We start from the raw sequence: 18,143 nt of genomic DNA, 5'->3' as shown, positions 1-18,143 counted from the left end.
GCTTCTTCAGTACCAGACTCACAGATCCAATTATCTGAAATGACCCCCTAAGACCCTATTTAAAGGAAATGATCCCAACGGCTAGTTCGAGTGATCCATGTCGAAATGATCTCGACCGTCGATGAGGATCAAGACATCTCTTAATCTCATCCGTCGAAATTGTTAACTTATTATTAAAAATAATATTTTGCATGCATTCACTCAAAATATTATTATTTTATTATTTAGGGTTTTTTGCATTATTTTATAATTTTTTATTATTTTATAATTTTATAATTTTATAAAATTTTAAATTTTTTATTATTTTATTATTTTTATTTATTTTCTCAAATGGATCATCGAACTAAGCCTTCGGAAACATCACCTAGGACCTAGGACTTAGGACTCATGAGGGGATTTAAAACATTTTTCAACCCTCAAGACACATTACATCATGACTTTTACAATTTACATCTTAAGGGGACAAACCCACTTAACATAGACCCTCATAAACCACCCAGTTCTGCGACACAACTATAATCTAGCAGATTAACACACTAGGATTCTCCTAAAATTCTAATGACAAAATCCATCCCGGCTTTGGGGTCAGGTTGAAGGAAAACTCTGCCGATCGTAGATCGGTGAGACGAAAAACCTTCCGGGACGTAGATTATCATTAGAAAGTTAGGTCCACCTAGGCAATTTTACATAAACGACTCATATCTGCTAAGATTATTTACAAATTTATACATGCAGACTGGGTTTACAATTAAAATGATCAAGCTGCTGATGACTGCAGGATGGCACGGACACGTCGATCAAGTGCTGCCCCTTTTTGCAAAGAAAAAAGGGGGGGTACTGCATGGGTAGTTGACCGGTAGTGGTCAACAGGGAGGTTGATGGCCAAAGGCTTGGTGATTAGCCAACGTGGCTCAACGTGGCTCTGATACCAATGTAATGACCAAAAGTCGTATACGCAACAGAAATCTTTAAAATACTTCAAAGATGTAGATGCCCATTGTAAGACATGTAACTGTATATTGAATATTGTATATTGAATTGATGTAAGATTTGAGATGATTACAAATGAGAATGAGGGCTTGCTTATATACCCTAGGAAGGTGCCTTTTCATAAATGGTCATGTCTCTAAGACATGCCTCTTCATTACTAACTAACTAACTATTAGTTAGTTAATTATTATTTTTATATGAATTATATTCATAACAATAACACAATTACGTGACCAAAGCCCCAATATTGGAAGAGAAACCTCATATGAAGTGTTATTGTGCCCATTTTTTTCAAGCTTGGTTCACTTAGATGAAATAATGCTAATGTACTTGATGGTGAAAGTTGCAGCACTGGATGTGTGTAATTGGCTGGTGGTTCCATCTATAGGTCTAGGCAACTTAAGTGGGGTTCAAGTAGTCCAGATGAACATATTGACACCCACAGGTGATGCGTTGAGAGCCATGGGAATCCAGACAGTTTTAGAGCATCATTCATAACCATGGGCACCTTTAGCACCATTACGTTCCTACATTTGCATTATTCATGGGATGATGCACCTGGACCGACATGCCCCCCATTGGCTTAGTAGTGATCACGAGGTTTGGAAGTTGGTCTAGGGCCCATATGAGTTTTGTCTCATGACTTGGGATATGGGAGGGCTAGCCCCACCTTTAATGCCCTCAACGTTGGAGCAAAATTAGGGTTATTCATCATTTGGAGACCCATGAGACCTAGTCTTGTGCTCCAAACCCACATTTGGGGGCTACATGATGATTTTTAGAGAGATCTAGGGGCCAATCCCTAGACCTTGGCTTTACGAGCCATCTACACTTGTCATGGCACTAGAGGAGCTCAATGCAATCCATAGAATGGCCTATGACAACATGATGTCAACATTTCGACCCAATTTTGGAAGATTTATTATGTTTCACGTTCGCTACAAGGTTGACTTGTGACCATGATAAGTTCTTGCCCATTATTTTAATATTTGAGGGGCTTCTAGGCATAATTAGACATTAGTAACACACACACACACACACATATATATTTTAGAGATCATTCATTGTGATCTCTCATCATCTTATCACTTGGAATTTTGGCCTTATTGAGCAATTTGCACTTTTCTCTTATGGAGGATTTGGAGTAATCTTGATGCACTTTGACATTTGGAGCTAATTTGTCTATCTTTGGAGTTATTATTTGGATGAATGGAATGGATTCTTTTCATGCTATCTTGTAAGTGTATCTAGATGTTGAAAACTTATCTCTTACATGTCTAATGTATGGAATTTTGTTGATTCTAGTAATTGCAATTGTGCCCTAACTTGTTGAATATCTATAGAATGCTATTCTATATGATCTATGGCATGCATTACTCATAAATAATGTGTAAATTAATGTCCTTAGTGGTGAACCCTTGGTAGCTCTCCCATGAAAAATCCATCTTCCGTTGCATAGGTAATTGTTGGAACTTCGCTTGCTAGGACATCCAAATTTTGGCCTCCTTAGAAGCTTTTTGGGTGATCTAACACATTAAGGACTACATACTCCCAAGGAACAAGGGAATGGTCCATTTTCTTGGTGATCACATCTAAATTTTATCCATTTTCTCCCCTGATTCGGTTCTTTCAAGGCTAGGGTAGAAAGCTAGGGCTTGGTGCGAAATTCTAGGGAGAAAGGATTTTGGTGGTTGGAGAGCTTAACATCAAGAAGGTAGGGTTTGCCACAATACCTATCAATTTGGTCGATATCCTATTATCCACTCTAATTTCATCCATAAATTCTCTTGCCCTATGTGTTTGCCCTAAGATGGAAGCTCTAGTTTTTCCTCCCTCAACTTAAGGACTTCCTTGAAGGTTTCATGAGCCTTGGCCTAGCTAACATACATTGTAAGAAACCTTTCTCTTCGCCTCAACCTTGAGTTGCTCCAACACCTGTCAAATTCATCAAACCCTAGGTCTTCTGCCCTTATTTCTAGGTCTGTTCGTAGAAAGCAAATTGCTTCTTTTTGAAGCCTTGAACCTAAATGGTGTCTTTCTTGAAGACCTCCTAGTGAGAACATTTCACACGTTGACCCTAGAATACATGTTATAAGTAGTCTCTTCCCTACTGGGACTCCTCCCATCAATGAACGTCCATAAGGAGCAGGGGGTTTTGGCTGTGGTGACTGTGGGCCACTAACTCATTGTTGCTTCTAGGTCTACTTTATACCTTGTAGGTTTTCCCTCTTCAACGTCTTCTAGATTTTGCGGCAATCATACCAATCTTGCAAAACCACCCAATATCTGTGATTTATCGTACAAGTCTCTCTATTGTGTGCCCTATCTTTTCTGTTTGAATTTCATTGACAGATCTGCAGCAACAACTTAGTGATTGGCCCTTGGGGCTGGAAAAACATGAGCCCTAAACTGAGAGGAGAGCTGCAGCGGCGACAGTGGGCAGCCTCCTCAGTAGCACCAGCCTCCCTGATTGGTGTCAGTGACCTGATATTTTGCAATGCAGTTTTGGGAGCTGACAAGTCTGATGATTGAATAATTGGTTGACTATTAAATGGATGGTTCATGTTGCGCTGAGAAGCAAAGTGCATTCTACTGCATAGTACGAGGAAAATGTCTAATATCTATTTTAATAAATCAAAATATAAAAAAAATAAATTCCATAAATATAAGAAAGAAAATTTAAGAAAAGAATACCAAGCATTAATTGAAATATATATACACATACACTAGTGTAGGATCATGTTAATTTGGAATATTTTAAGCATTGAGAGATTTGCATCTCACTTTATTTTGATCCCTCTCACTGCTTAATAAATTTAGAGTTCAGATGGATCTACGCTGGTTACAATACTGAGAAAATTGAAGTTATTTATACTGTTACTGTATTTCTTCATCAAATAGTCATGTCTGTCTATTAATAATATAATTTTTATTGTTGGTTTATTTTAATGCTCCTATACCTTTACTATGTATGTTAGAGATTATTGATTGATTGTTATTACTATTCTTAAAAATGGTTATATGTTGATTGTCCGTGGCTTCAAATTTATCTTATGGTGTAACTGTGATTTATAAAAACTACATGTTAACCAGTTAGGCTATTTGTTTGGTGCATTTTGGTCTGTCGAATATCTGTTGTTTTAGCATTTGAACTTTAAATGTATTGCATATGATTTTTCTCTATGTTTACTGAAGTTGCAAGTTGTATTTCTGGGATGCTAGTTTTTACTCGTAAAATCCAAGTTGTTCTGAAAGTTTGTTTTTCATGATCAATAGAGATTATGGACTTTGGCTACCCTCAAAATCTCTCTCCAGAGATTTTGAAGCTGTACATCACTCAACAGGGAGTTCGGTCTACCTTTTCATCTAAGGTTAGGACCGTTGCTATTGGGCAATGAGAACATCTTTCGACTATGTCACATGTAATGCTGGATCACATCTTTACTGTGTATTCTATGACAAGTGTATTAATTTTACTGATTCTTTATCTTCTTGAATTTAAATATTCTTGTAGCCATCTGATAAGCCAGTTCCCAATGCGACATTACAAGTCACTGGTGCTGTTGGCTGGCGGCGAGAGGGCCTGGTTTACAAAAAGAATGAGGTCTTGTATTTTTCTTTTGCTTTGTGGTTGAACACAATTATGTCAGCGGTTATCTCTCTGAGACTTATTTCTAATGCAGGTTTTCCTTGATATTATTGAAAGTGTCAATCTCCTTATGTCCTCAAAAGGTGTGCCTGCATCCTGCTGTTTCTTAATAGATATATCTTCCAAGAAAAGTAGGAAAGGTTTTCATGTCATTTTATTTCATATCTTTCCTGAGTATGACATCTACTCTGCAATTTGTCTTTCCTTGATGGCCAATGTGTTTTTTGCCCCGTCTACAGGAAGTGTTCTCCGCTGCGATGTGACGGGCAAAATTCTTATGAAATGCTTTTTGTCAGGCATGCCTGACTTAAAATTGGGCTTGAATGACAAAATAGGGCTTGAAAAGGAATCACAGATGAAAGCTCGCCCAACAAGAAGGTAATAATCAGAAAATAAGTTTTCGCAAGTTAAATTGTTGTTCTGGGAAAAATAGATTTATGTAGGCATTTAGAATTCTTTTGCTATTTAATACTTATATGGTCTTTGAGGTTCAGGACTAGGCGTCTTTGTAACTTTGTTTAAGCTCACACATTGTGACCAATATATCATCCTTTTGAAAACTACTATAACTGTCCTGGACATTTGGTTGGTCTTTTCTTAGATATTGACTCTGGGGGCACGATTCAATTCATCCAGGATTAAAATTTCCAGGCGTACAATTGCTTTTTCTATCTCACATTTGGTTGGTTGATCTGCAGTTACTATGCCTGTCTTGGGGCATAAAATTGTCCTGACAGTGACATGTTACACATGTAGCCATCATATGCAAAAGATTAATTCTGAAATTTTTGTGTAAGTACAGTAATGAGAAAAGAGCTCCATGATTGCAAATTTTGTTTCTGTTTTTTCCCATGATATTTCTAAGCATTTTGAATTCTCCCCTCCTCCTCCTGTGTTGGCTGCATTTTCCCATAAAGTTCTTCTGGAGACAGGTCTGTTTGGTGTTCAAAACCCGTTAACATGCCCTTATTATGAGTTCAATGAGACTTAATTACTTGAAGTTACCTGAGGTGAATGTTTTACAAAGTATTGATATATGATTGTTAACGTGTTTCTTTATTCTTCATGCAAAGGATGAATGTCTTATCATTCTTGCATTTTGTTTGGTTCACTTTAAGGATTTTGTTTCAAAAGTTGTTTCACACAGTTAACAAACGAAAAGTAGTGTGTTCTCTAAGATTCTCATGCAATATTGATTGTTTATCTGATGGGGATTATGTTTATGTTTCCCATGGAAATGAGTATGCTATTTTCAGGATAATATGGTGTATTTTTCTTTTCTTTGCAATGCTTTTTACTGTTTAGGTAAGTTGTGTATGAAACGGATGCAACTTATTCCATAAAAACCAACAATCCTTAAAATTGGGACAAAACATTATTGCCCAGATTGAGTAGATATCATAGTAGCGATTAATGGTGATAAACAGAGAGGACAAAAGGCCTGACAAGTGACTCTTTATTTTTCTCATCCTAACCTTCAAGCAATTTTATTTTATGCAAAGATTGTGGGCCGTGGTTAAGAGTGTGATCAAAGAGATCAAATTTTAAAACATAGAACTTGTATAAGAAACTCAAGTTACTAAAAACGTACTCTGTGCACATCTTTTTTTTTAAATTCTAACTTCAAATAAATCTGTTTTTACCATTGTTGATCTTTATGAAATTCTTACTAAAAATTTGTTGTATCTATTATACTTTCATCCCTTTTTAAAGGATAGATCATGTTTTACCGTTCTTTACGATTGTCTCTCTCTCTTTTCCAAACATGGCCTCAATGGTAAATATCTTCATTCCTTTTTTCATTAAGATCCTTCTTTAACCTTATTCCAATTCTTTTTTAATTGAATTTTAATTCAAAATGTTGGTAATCTGACATTGGCTGTGTGAACAGTGGGAAGACAATTGAACTTGATGATGTCACTTTCCATCAATGTGTGAACTTGACTCGGTTCAATGCCGAGAAAACAGTCAGTTTTGTTCCACCCGATGGAGAATTTGAGCTGATGAAGTAAGTTTATATATTGCATTTTTCTGTAGCTGTTTCAGATATTTTGCAGTTGATGGGTTTTTCTGGAATATCCTTTGGTAGTTTGTTGTGTAGTCTAACAGATTCATTATTTGTCATAATAGAATTCCTGCAAAAATGATACTAGGTGCATAAATGCTGTGATATCCTTTAATTCAATTTCTTCTTTAATAGGTATCGTATTACTGAAGGAGTTAGCCTTCCATTTCGGGTTCTTCCAACTATCAAGGAGCTGGGGCGGACAAGAATGGAAGTGAATGTCAAGGTATCTTGTACGTTCTAACTAGTCTCATCAATTTGAGTCTTTTTAATTTTTGAATGTAAAAATAAAAGCTTTCTTCTTACAGGTAAAGAGTGCTTTTGGCATAAAGATGTTTGCACTGGGAGTGGTGGTGAAAGTACCTGTGCCAAAACAAACAGCTAAAGCGAATTTTCAGGTGACAACAGGTCGAGCAAAATACAATGCATCCATTGATTGCTTGGTTTGGAAGTGAGTAACGTTCATCCCTATACACTGTTTTTATATTCCTATTATTACCCTCTATTCCTGTTTAGAAGAAGCAATTTATCATTCAAATATCAAGATTCAATTGATTTCTATTCTGGTTCCTCATAATTCTGTTCTCCATTTTTGCATTTCCAGGATCAAGAAATTTCCAGGTCAGACAGAGGCAACCATGAGTGCAGAAGTTGAACTGATTTCCACTATAGCAGAGAAGAAGGCCTGGACCAGGCCACCAATTCAGATGGAGTTCCAGGTAAGTAATTCATATGATTTTTGGAGAACAGAGAAATGTAGATCTGCAATTGACAGATATAATCAAATATATATTTTATTAGATAACTGATTGATGATTTTACATAGAAGGGGCCCCTAGCTTCTATACTGCATCAGGTGCCTCTTGGTGAAAGGGCATGATCTTCTGATCGTGCCCTTTTGCCTAATTAATCTATAATTACAAGATTATCAATTATTTTACATAACATTGCCTTTCTCTCGAAAAGATGGTTTGCCCTCAAAGCATACATAACGACGGGTGTTGTTGACAAAACACTTCTGTCTCCCAAGAGGCTTCTTCCTTTGGTAGGTTCTTCCACCTAATACGGTACTCTTTAATTACTCGACATTGTAATTTCCTTTTCTTGGTGCTAACAATTCCTTCTGGTTCTAAAATGAATTTGCCTTCATCATCTAATATTGGAAGTGTTGTTTGTGCTGATTGGTGTTTTCCCAATGCTTTCTTAAGACAAGATACATGGAAAACGTTGTGAACTTGACTATTATCAGGAAAACTTAAGTTGTATGCTACTTGGCTGATTTTTTTGTTAATCTGATACAATCCATAGAACTTTGGCGCCAACTTGTTTTTTCCTTTCTACTTTAGGAATAATTGTTTGTAAGGCTGAAAGTTAACAAATACCCATTCTCCAACTTCAAACTCTCTCTCTGTTCTGTGTTGGTCGGCTTGCTGCTTCATACGATTTCTTGCAATACTTAGATTTTCTTTTAATGCTTGAAAGACTTTTTGGGTTTCTTCTAACTGATCCTTAACTGCTGAAATTTTTGTCTCGAGGATGGCTAAGTCCTTCCATTTAGGAGGTTCATATCCATACAGAGCTTGAAATGGAGTCATTTTCTTTGAAGTGTGGTAAGTGGAATTGTACCACCATTTAGCGAGATGTATCCATTGAGCTCACTTATTTTGTTTGTCTGTTGCATAACAACGTAGGTAGGCTTCTAAACATTTATTGACAACTTTTGTTTGACCATCTGTTCGAGGTTGGTATGCTGAACTCATGTTGAAGTATGTTCCAATATGTTTGAAGAGCTCCTTCCAGAAATTTCCTTTAAATTTGGCATCTTTATCACTAACAATGACTTTGGGAAACCCATGTAATTTGTAGACATTCTTGCAAAATATCTGAGCGATCTCTTTTGCTGAATCTGATTTCTTCATTGTTATGAAGTGTGCATACTTTGTGAGTCTGTCTACCACTACAAGAATTTTATCTTTTCCGTCTAACATGGGTAATCCTTCAATAAAATCCATTGATATTTCTTCCCACTTTTGGTTTGGAATATTGAAGGGGTGGAGCAAATCGGGTGTCATAATGTTATCATTCTTATTTCTCTGACATTTATCACATTCTGCCCGGGTGTCATATTGTTCTTATTCTTATTTCTTTGACATTTATCACATTCTGCTACATATCTTTGAATTTCATTATTCATTGACACTCCTTTCCAAAAATATGATTGGTGTGCATTATAGTAGGTTTTAAAGAAACCTACATGTCCGACTGATAGTTAATCATGGGACTCCTTGAGAACTTTGGATTTAAATTTGGAATTTGGACTTAGGTAAATTCTTCCCTTGTACCGCAGAATATCGTTTTTCCATTCAAATTTTGAATTATGGGGAAGGTTATTGATTGTAACACTTGTTTCTGGATCCTTTGCATATTCACTTCGAATTTCATTAAGCCATTCCAGAATTACAATTGAAATTGCAAGTACTGACGATTCTTCATTTTTCCTGGATAGAGCATCTGCTACTATGTTGTCTTTCCCTTTCTTATGTAATATATCCATGTCGAAGGCGACAATTTTTCGATCCATTTTTGTTGTTCTGTAAAGAGTGTTTTCTACTGGAGGAGGTGCTAAAGACTATTATGGTATGTTCGTATTAAGAACTTACTTCCCAAAAGATATTGTCTCCACTTAGCTAATGCATGCATAATAGCGAGCATTTCCTTGTTGTATGTAGACTTGAGACATTCTCGCTTGTTGAGCTTCCTGCTTTTGAACACTATTTGTAGTGGCCGAACTAATTTAAAGAGCCATTACTGAAACTATAAAGATTGACTGAAACTGTAAAGATTGTAAAGGAGTTTTAAAGAGCCATCTATCCTAAACAGAGTATGAAACCTTATGAACCTGTTCTAAATTTATACAAAACTTCGTATATCTAATTGATTGATTCGATGAGAAGTACTTACCTGGTTTGCTGCGGATGAAGGTGCTTCAGAACTTCTCCAGTTCGCTCCCATTACCAAAAGATCGAAACCACCTAGCCAAACGGAGTACAACCTAGATACTCAGTCCAGTATGCTTCTCAATTGATGCAAATTGTTCCCCCATGCCCAGAAACTTCAGAACAAGCAAGGCTCAATTAATCCTGATGATAAACTCTGTGTACAAATTTTCCTCCTCTTTCTCCTCCCCCATCTTCAGCTTCAGCCTTCCTTGGCGGTGGTCGCTCTCTCCACCAGCAAGCCGACCGCTTCCTTTCTCAGCAACACCTTGTCAATGTAACATGAGTCTTATCTTTCTTTTAAAGATATATTGACGTGTGTTTTTGTTCTGATTAAAGATTTTATTTGTTTAATTAAAATGTTCTAAGTTCATACATAGGAACTTTATTTTGGTTTAATTTATCCTTCTAATAATTTATTAATATACTTTATTAAAATCCTGGGATAGATAATTAAATAACCTTATTTAAGAATTCACTTAATTTTTACATCTGTTTCTTTTATAACCCTTTTACTTTATACTTTTTAACTTAATATCATTGGTAATTGTTCATTAATCATGATGCATTAAGTAATATGTGTGCTAATGGGTGAATGCGACTTTTCTATTTGAAGGAGTGTCAGGATATTTAATATTTTTTGTTAATTTAGAATATAGTTACTAGTGCGGTGCATGCGATACATGCATATGTAGCTATCATATGCATGCATCGTATGCATGCTAATATTCTTGTGCTCTCTATATTAATGATGGGTCATTACACTATTGGATGACCATCTTGTATCAATACTGCTCCTATGCCAAAACCTGAAGCGTCGCACTCAATTACAAAAGGCTTTGAAAAATCTGGAGTTGGTAATACAGGTGCCTTGGACATAATTTATTTTAAGTCTTCAAAACACTTGTATGCTTTCTCATCCCATTAAAAATAGTTCTTTTTCAATAGATTTGTTAGAGGTACAAAAACATGAGCATAGTTTCGAATAAACCTTCGATAATATCTAGTTAACACTAAGAATCCTCTTAATTTGGAGATGTTAATTGGTCTAGGCCATTCTTTTATAGCCTTGATCTTATTAGGATCTACTTTTACTCCTTCCTTGGATATTATGTGTCCGAGGTACTCTACCTCTTCTTTTCCAAAGGTGCACTTGGACATCTTTGCATAGAACTGATGTTCTTCTAATATAGTGAGAACTTGCTCTAGATGTTGTAGATGCTCCTTCCATGTTTTACTATAGATTAGAATATCGTCAAAGAACACTAACACAAACTTCCTTAGATATGGACGAAATACCTCATTCATGGTGGCTTGGAAGGTTGCTGGAGCATTAGTTAATCCTAAGGGCTTTACCTTAAATTCATAATGACCCTCATGTGTTCGCAAAACAGTCTTTGCTATGTCTTCTAGCCTTATTCTGATTTGGTAGTATTCCAATTTCAACTCCAATTTTGAAAAGTATTGGGCTCCATGAAGTTCATCTAGCATTTCATCTATAAAGGGGACCAGAAACTTATTCTTAATTGTTACCTTGTTCAGTCCTCGATAATCTACACACAGTCTAAAGGATCCATCCTTTCTTCGGACTAGAACCACCAGAGCCATGTAAGGGCTTCTGCTTTTTGTGATGATTCAACATTTCAAAAGATCTTGGACTAATCTTTTGATTTTAGTTTTTTGATGATGTGGATATCTATATGGCTTGATATTGACAGGGTCTGACCTTGATTTGACTTCGATTATGTGCTCAATTTCTCTTTCAGGAGGCATCTTCATAGGAAGATCTTGGAACGTCTTTTTGTGTTTTTGAGTAAGTATTTGAACTTGTTGCACTCATTTTGTCAAAGTTCCAAGGAAGCGAAAGTACCAATTTTTTCAACAGGATCAAATCATCTATTAACAGTTAATGTGTCATTGTGAACCCATTCTGCAAGTTATGTAATGTAAATGATGCTAGTAAGACCACGAATGTATGTAACAACCTAGGTAAGCTTATTATTTTGGCGAGAGTTTCATCTTAAGAGGTTTTTCATCTCACTAACTCATTTGTGTTTCTAAACACGGATGGTCAGCAATTTTTTTCCCTCCAATCTCACCCCAAAGCTAGGGTGGAATTCTTCGTCAAAGTCTTAGTTGAGTCCTAGTGTTCTAGTTGAGTCGTATGTAAAAGTGGTTTTGGAATAATTTAAGCTAATTGGATAAATTTTATTATAAATCACTTGGTCGACTAGATCATATTGTGTCGCAGATTGGGTATGTAATTTGAGGGTCTAAGCCAAATGGATATTTCCCCTTTGAGGGTTGAATTGTAAAAAAAATGTTGTGTAAAAAATATTTTAATGCATGGTCCCTCATACTTAGACATCATGATTAAAAGATTAGAGGGTGGAAAAAACATTAAATCCCCTCAATCGCCAATTAATTAATTACTTTGACAAAAATAATTAAATCCTAAACCAAAAAATTAATTAATTAGAGTCAAAATTAAACTCACAGAGAAAATAAATTCTCAAAGTGGAAAAATTCGTGGGTCTTAAAAGAATTAATTTTTGGAGGTCATTCACCAAGGGAATATTGGATATTTCACGAAAAATTGGACCCTTGGACCTTGGTGGTTAAGTCAAAGTCATTTTTTTAAGAAAATTAGCTCAAAATAATAAATTTTGAGCTAATAAAAATGGAATTAAATGATAAATTCGAAAATTCCACAAAATTAAAAATTCAATGGCTAAAATTAAAACATGTTCAAGTATTTTTCGACGGCCAAGATTATTTTGACAAAGATCAAGCCAACTAGCTGTTATTTTCCACTTGGAGGATTTATCTATAAATTAGAGTCATTTGAGTCTCTAGCCATTTGATTTATGGCTAAGAAATTGTTGCTGAAGCATTGATGTAACACTATTGTCCCGTTGGGAACTTTTATTTCTATCATAATAAAGACTTTGGGGTGCAATTCAAGGTGTTCCATGTTCATTGATTTGTGGTATATACTGACTATGGGCTTTCTTATGTTCTAATGGTAAATGGTAAGATCTTTTTTCATTAGATGGAGATAAAGTCATTCTATTGATAATTTTGGGCTAATTTTGGATGATTTGATTCGCTATATGATTAATGGGTTTTCTTGAGATAAATACATAATGTTTGCAAGTATTTCAGTCCTTGGTCTCCAAGTTCACAAATTGTGGGTAGGAACCAACTTTGCTTGGATCCCGAATATTTATGTGGTGGATTTAACCTTCGTTAAGTTTATAGTGTGCATTGGGTTTCTAAAGTATATTTTAGCCATTTATCAAAGAAAATATCCATAAAAAATTTTATTTCTAAAATTTTATTTTTCAAAACCCTTGTATATTTGTAAATAGATTTGTAATTTAAACTTGTAAATTATTTTCCTTACTGAGGTTTTGAGATTTTGTATATATTTGGGGTTTTGGGTATTTTATCTTCATTTTTCGCAAGTGAAATCAAGAGAAGAAGCTGGAATAGAGCTAGATCTAGGCTCTTGAGGGTAAGATCTAGTCTCTAAATTTTTTTGCAGGGCCACCCATTGAAGAATTTGCAATAAAATTCAGATCTGAAGCAAATAAATTTTTCTGAAGCTGGGGTTTCAAGTTTCAGCCATCCTGGGCCCGGATCCAGCTCTATTAGGGCCAGCGTCTTCCTTCTCTTGTCCTGCGTTAGCCAATTAGGCCTCTGCATCATCCTTTTTGGCTGGACGTAAGCCCTAGGGCTCTCGGCCTCCCCTCCAGACCTTACCGCAGGCCCTAGAGGCCCTTCCCTTGCCCTCGACATTCTCCTTTCTCCTCCGTCTCTCCTTCCTCGACCTCCTTATCCCTCTGTTAGCCCTCCTCCTCTCCTCCTCAATCCTCATTCTTCTCCCTTTCCCCTCTTCTTCCTTAGCCACAACCCTCTAAGGGCTTGCGGCAGACTTTCTAGGCCTCTAGGCTATAGGCCTTAGGGACCTCCCCAAGCCCTCGACCTACTCCTTACCATAAGCCGTGGTCCTTGTGGGGCTCAAGACAACCCTTTAGGGCTTTTTCCCTTCGCCATTAGGCCTTCCAAGGTCTCTCCCCTCCAGCGCTGACCTTGACAATTTTTAGCCCAATGCTAGCCTTATTGGGCTTAGCGTTAGCCCTCTTTGGCCCTAGTTTGCCCTAAATCCATCTTTGAATTTTCTAGACAGAATCCTTGGTGGTTTTGCAGGTTTGGGCACCAAAAAATCTATTTTTCATGTGGTAAGCTCATCCTAAAGTTTCAACAAATTTGGACCAAGGGATCTTTAAGGCCTTGGGCGTAGGGTTTGTTCTCTAAACCCTAGATTTTCACTATTTTGCTACTGCTGTAAATTTTATCTTATAACGGTGATATAAGAGTCCTAAAATCATACTAAGTTGGTCAAAATAACTCAAAAATTACAAAATCTAAATTTTCCTAAAGTTTGGCCACTTCAGCATTTATTATCTAGCCTAGATCTAAAAATTTTCTTGCTGGAATTTTCTGCGTATATTACTGAATTAGATCTGTAATTTTCTGAATAATTCACCTAAAAAGGCTCAAAAAGTAAATTTTTCAGTTTTGACAAAATTTTCCAAGTTTGGGCATATGGCACTTAATGTAACATCTTTAGCGCATTGGTTTTCTAATCTAATCACTGCTGAAAATTTTCTGAATATTGCACCCTAAAGTGGGCTAAATTCATAAATTTACATTGGCTAATCATTGAAATTTTTTCTGTTTCATATGCTTGGTAAATTTCGTGATTTTCTTATTGCTGTCATAAGACTAATAAGTGTTGAATTTCCTGAAGTGTTATTGCTGATTTGGGATATTTGAGATCTAACATTTGCTTGTCTTGTTTTAAGTTACAAGAATTTTTGAATTTTACACTTAAAGCACTCATACACTTAAGCTCTAAATTTCTGATCTTGTTGATGGTATAAGCTGCTTTGGCATTTGAAATCTAACTGGCATTGTGATAAGAATATCTTGAGTAAATTTTATTGACATCGTGTAATCATTGGGTAATTGACAATTGGATAATTTATTCTAAGTATCTTGTGGATTGATTGATTGGCACTTGTATCCTTAAGCACTTGTCTTGTTTTAAGATTGTCTTCTAATTGTTGTTAAGTACTATTGTCATAAAGAGTAATCATAACTTAAGTACTTAAACACTTAAACAATCTTAACTCAAGTGACTTCACTCATAATCATTGCATAAGCATTCTAGTCTTAGCTTTGCACTTAATAACTTACCTCCAAGCATAAACTTGGTTGATAGACTCTTAGGACAACCCTCTTTCATCTAGCTTGAGGGATTCAACCCTTCTTAGTGGTTAACACAGTGACCTTGCAGTCGTCAGAGCCACAGTCTCTGCAGTGCCGGAGGCATTGGGTGGTTGGAACATAGAGGGAGGTATTGTTTATTAGACCACTGCTTGATTCTCATTGGTTTCCATCTCACAACCTACTTTGAAGTCTGTTTCTCAAAACAGTTAAGGGAAAGGTTCAACTTAGATTAGGCATTTAATCTAAAATTAACCAAGATCCTTGCATAACACCTAGTTCTTAGGAGTTGCATTTTCATATAGGTTAGTTCATCATATAAGCAGCAATTGTCCATACGATTACTTGACTATAGTTTCTAATAAGCAAGAAGTTTTGACTCCATCAAGCACTGGTCTCAATATTAAATCTAATCAAATTCTTATTCTTGCTAAATTCTACGAAGTAGCTAGGTTACTCAACTGTGTCTCCTGAACAAGTTGGTTCCCAACTTGTTCCATAGGGACTATCCTCCATAGCTTGTTGTTGGGAGACAACTAGAATAGAGTGGGCAGGGATCGGAGTAACAGCCCCTGCCTTGAGGCGTTGTTGCGATGCCATGGGCCTCCACCATAGCAGATATTACTTCATGGACCCCCAACAATGTTCATTGATTGCTCATGTTCCAGCTTTTGGATGAGGATGATGCACCTAGTCCACCATGCCCAGCCTACTCCACAGTTGCACCATACACTTGGTAGATGTTCCAGGGTGCCTCCCACTGCAGAGGGAGGGCTTATGTCATTACTCCAACCCTTATAGATGGTCTACATGCATATTTGATCCATTTGGAGACCCATGAGGATGTCCTTGTGCCCCCACACCCACTTGGGAGCACCACAGGTTCTTACTTGGAAAACAAGGGGCCAACCCCTTGTCCACTATGTTTGGAGTCCATTTCTACATCATGGCACCTCTTGGACTTCATTAGGCCTCCTCAAAGTCCCAACGACTCACTTTATTGATCATTCGATCCTCTTGAGAGGCTTATTTTTACATTATTGAGTTATTTGGTGGGCTTGTCACCAAAAGTTTTGTTATTATGCACATTATTTTATTTTAGGGGCTAAATTAGGCCAAATTAGCTAAATCAAATTCATTAGATAGTGTATAAATAGAAGTGAGATGAATCATTTTGATCATCATCACTTGGATTGGGTTATTCTCTCTTATGAGATTCTCACTATACCTTTTGGAGGACGAGTTTGGATCATATGGATGAATTGAAGTTTGGTTCTCTCTCTTTGTCTTGGAGCTTCTCTATTGGCATATATTGATGATTAGATATACTCTTTAATACATGTAAGTGCTCTTTTAATGCTATTCTTGTTATTTAGTTTGTCACATGCATGTTGCTGGATTTTTCGCTATACTACGCTCAAATTTACTACTTTTTCTTATGTGAAATTGTGGAAATTTAAAATGCATCATGTCATGGGCCATGTATGATTGAGTGAATGTTCTTAGAGATGATTTTGGGTTAAATACATCTTGATAAGTCATCAAATATTGCAATTCGAAGTATAAAGACCTTGAAGCAGCTGTTCTCATGCTCTAATGCCATGCGAAGTTGTTTTAAGGACCTCCATGATTGAGTGAATCCATTCCAAATATTAAAATTCTCCTTGAATCCATCTCTCCCAAAGGACAAGGCACTAATCCTCCATTGATGATCATTTTCAACGCTTATTCTTTTCACCTCCCTCTTTTTTTAGGCCTAACCTATATAGGTCACCTAGGGCTTCAATTATCTCACAGTCTAGCTATCCAAACACTTTGATTTTTGGTCCATAAATGCGTTGAGGTTTGCTCTAGAGGCCCTCCAAATTTGAAGCAAATCTGATGGTGGGATCTCGAGATATAGGAAGCAGTGTTGATAATATCGCCGAAATATCGGCGATATTCGCAAATATCGCGATATTTTCGGCGAGCCGAAATATCGCCCTCGAAAAATCGCGATATTTTCATGTTTTGAATTTCGCGCGAGAATTCCGAAATTTTGGCGATATTTTAGTAAATATCGCGAGACGAGGGTAAATATTGCCGGTTAGGTTGTATCGACTTATAAAATGGTTTTTGAGTTTTCGATGCTCAGAAACCGAACTGGAAAAACGTGACAAGAGGCTCAGCAAATCACATGAGTTTCACAGCTCCAAAAGTAAAATGTTGCCACGCTGGACTGGTCCAAGTCAGGATAAACGCGCTTCGTTTCGTACGACGCGTGGCACCTGGCAGGCTCCTCATAGGGTCGCATTCACTCAACCTGTTGAGAAATCTTAGAACTATTATCCGGAATGGTTTGTTTTCCCTTTTTCTCGTATTTAATTTGCCGTCGCTATCGTCCTTCAAATCGGAGAAAACAATGGACAGTAGTAATTCTTTCATTTCATTTGAGGAGAGGTGCAAAAATCCACGGGCCCTAACTTCTTGATTGCCCACGGTAATGTAATGAGGACGTCTCTACAAAATCAAATCTCTTACAACATCTATTGACCAGGGCTTGTGATAATCCATTATGTGTGGGATTCAAACTCTTTGGGCATCTAGTTTCTCATATATTTTCACATAAAATTTCAGATAATATTGTGTTTCTAAATTAATTCATTAACATTAATTTACTAATTATCCGTATTTTTTTTACTAATTATTCATATATTTTCATAAAAATAAGGTAATATTGTGTTTCTAAAATAATCCATTAACCTTAAATTTTTTTAACTAGTGTCTCCTTCATTAATTGACATAACCTTTATAGCTTCATTAAATAGTTTTTAGTTAGTAACCAATGATTATATTATGATTTGAATTTTTATATCCAATAATAATATAAAATATTATTTATTTGAAAATTTTAAAATATATATTTATTTTAAAGTTTTAAGTTAAATGTTTATATTAATATTAATATTAGCTTAATTATTTTATTTCATTAAATTGTATTTTTGAAATTTGTTAGTTATTATATATACATTTTTATAAGTCGACCCATTTTGGGAGTATGGGGAGGCTGTTGGTGGGGCAAATCAGGCATATATATCATGCAACTTGTGTGGGACCAAGATGTCAGGAGGGATTACACGATTGAAATACCATCTGGCTAAACTCTCTG

General features: G+C 36.2%; 1 protein-coding gene across 2 annotated transcripts in view; it reads left to right on the top strand.

Moving 5' to 3' along the window:
* LOC149144746 (AP-2 complex subunit mu-like) overlaps positions 1–18,143 on the top strand; it is a 215,558-nt gene that overhangs the window by 183,097 nt on the left and 14,318 nt on the right. For both annotated transcript variants that reach the window (XM_089446937.1, XM_089446938.1), the window contains exons 4-11: positions 4,267–4,361; positions 4,505–4,594; positions 4,674–4,722; positions 4,879–5,017; positions 6,531–6,647; positions 6,840–6,930; positions 7,013–7,155; positions 7,309–7,423. In XM_089446937.1, coding sequence (XP_089303063.1) covers positions 4,267–4,361; positions 4,505–4,594; positions 4,674–4,722; positions 4,879–5,017; positions 6,531–6,647; positions 6,840–6,930; positions 7,013–7,155; positions 7,309–7,423 — 839 coding nt within the window. The remainder of the gene's footprint in view (positions 1–4,266; positions 4,362–4,504; positions 4,595–4,673; positions 4,723–4,878; positions 5,018–6,530; positions 6,648–6,839; positions 6,931–7,012; positions 7,156–7,308; positions 7,424–18,143) is intronic.

This window comes from Pinus tabuliformis, chromosome X (genome assembly GCF_031772625.1).
Source record: "Pinus tabuliformis cultivar Carrire ecotype Pingquan chromosome X, CPIR1, whole genome shotgun sequence".
In the NCBI taxonomy this organism is placed as follows: domain Eukaryota; kingdom Viridiplantae; phylum Streptophyta; class Pinopsida; order Pinales; family Pinaceae; genus Pinus; species Pinus tabuliformis.
This window is presented reverse-complemented; position numbering and strand designations above follow the sequence as displayed.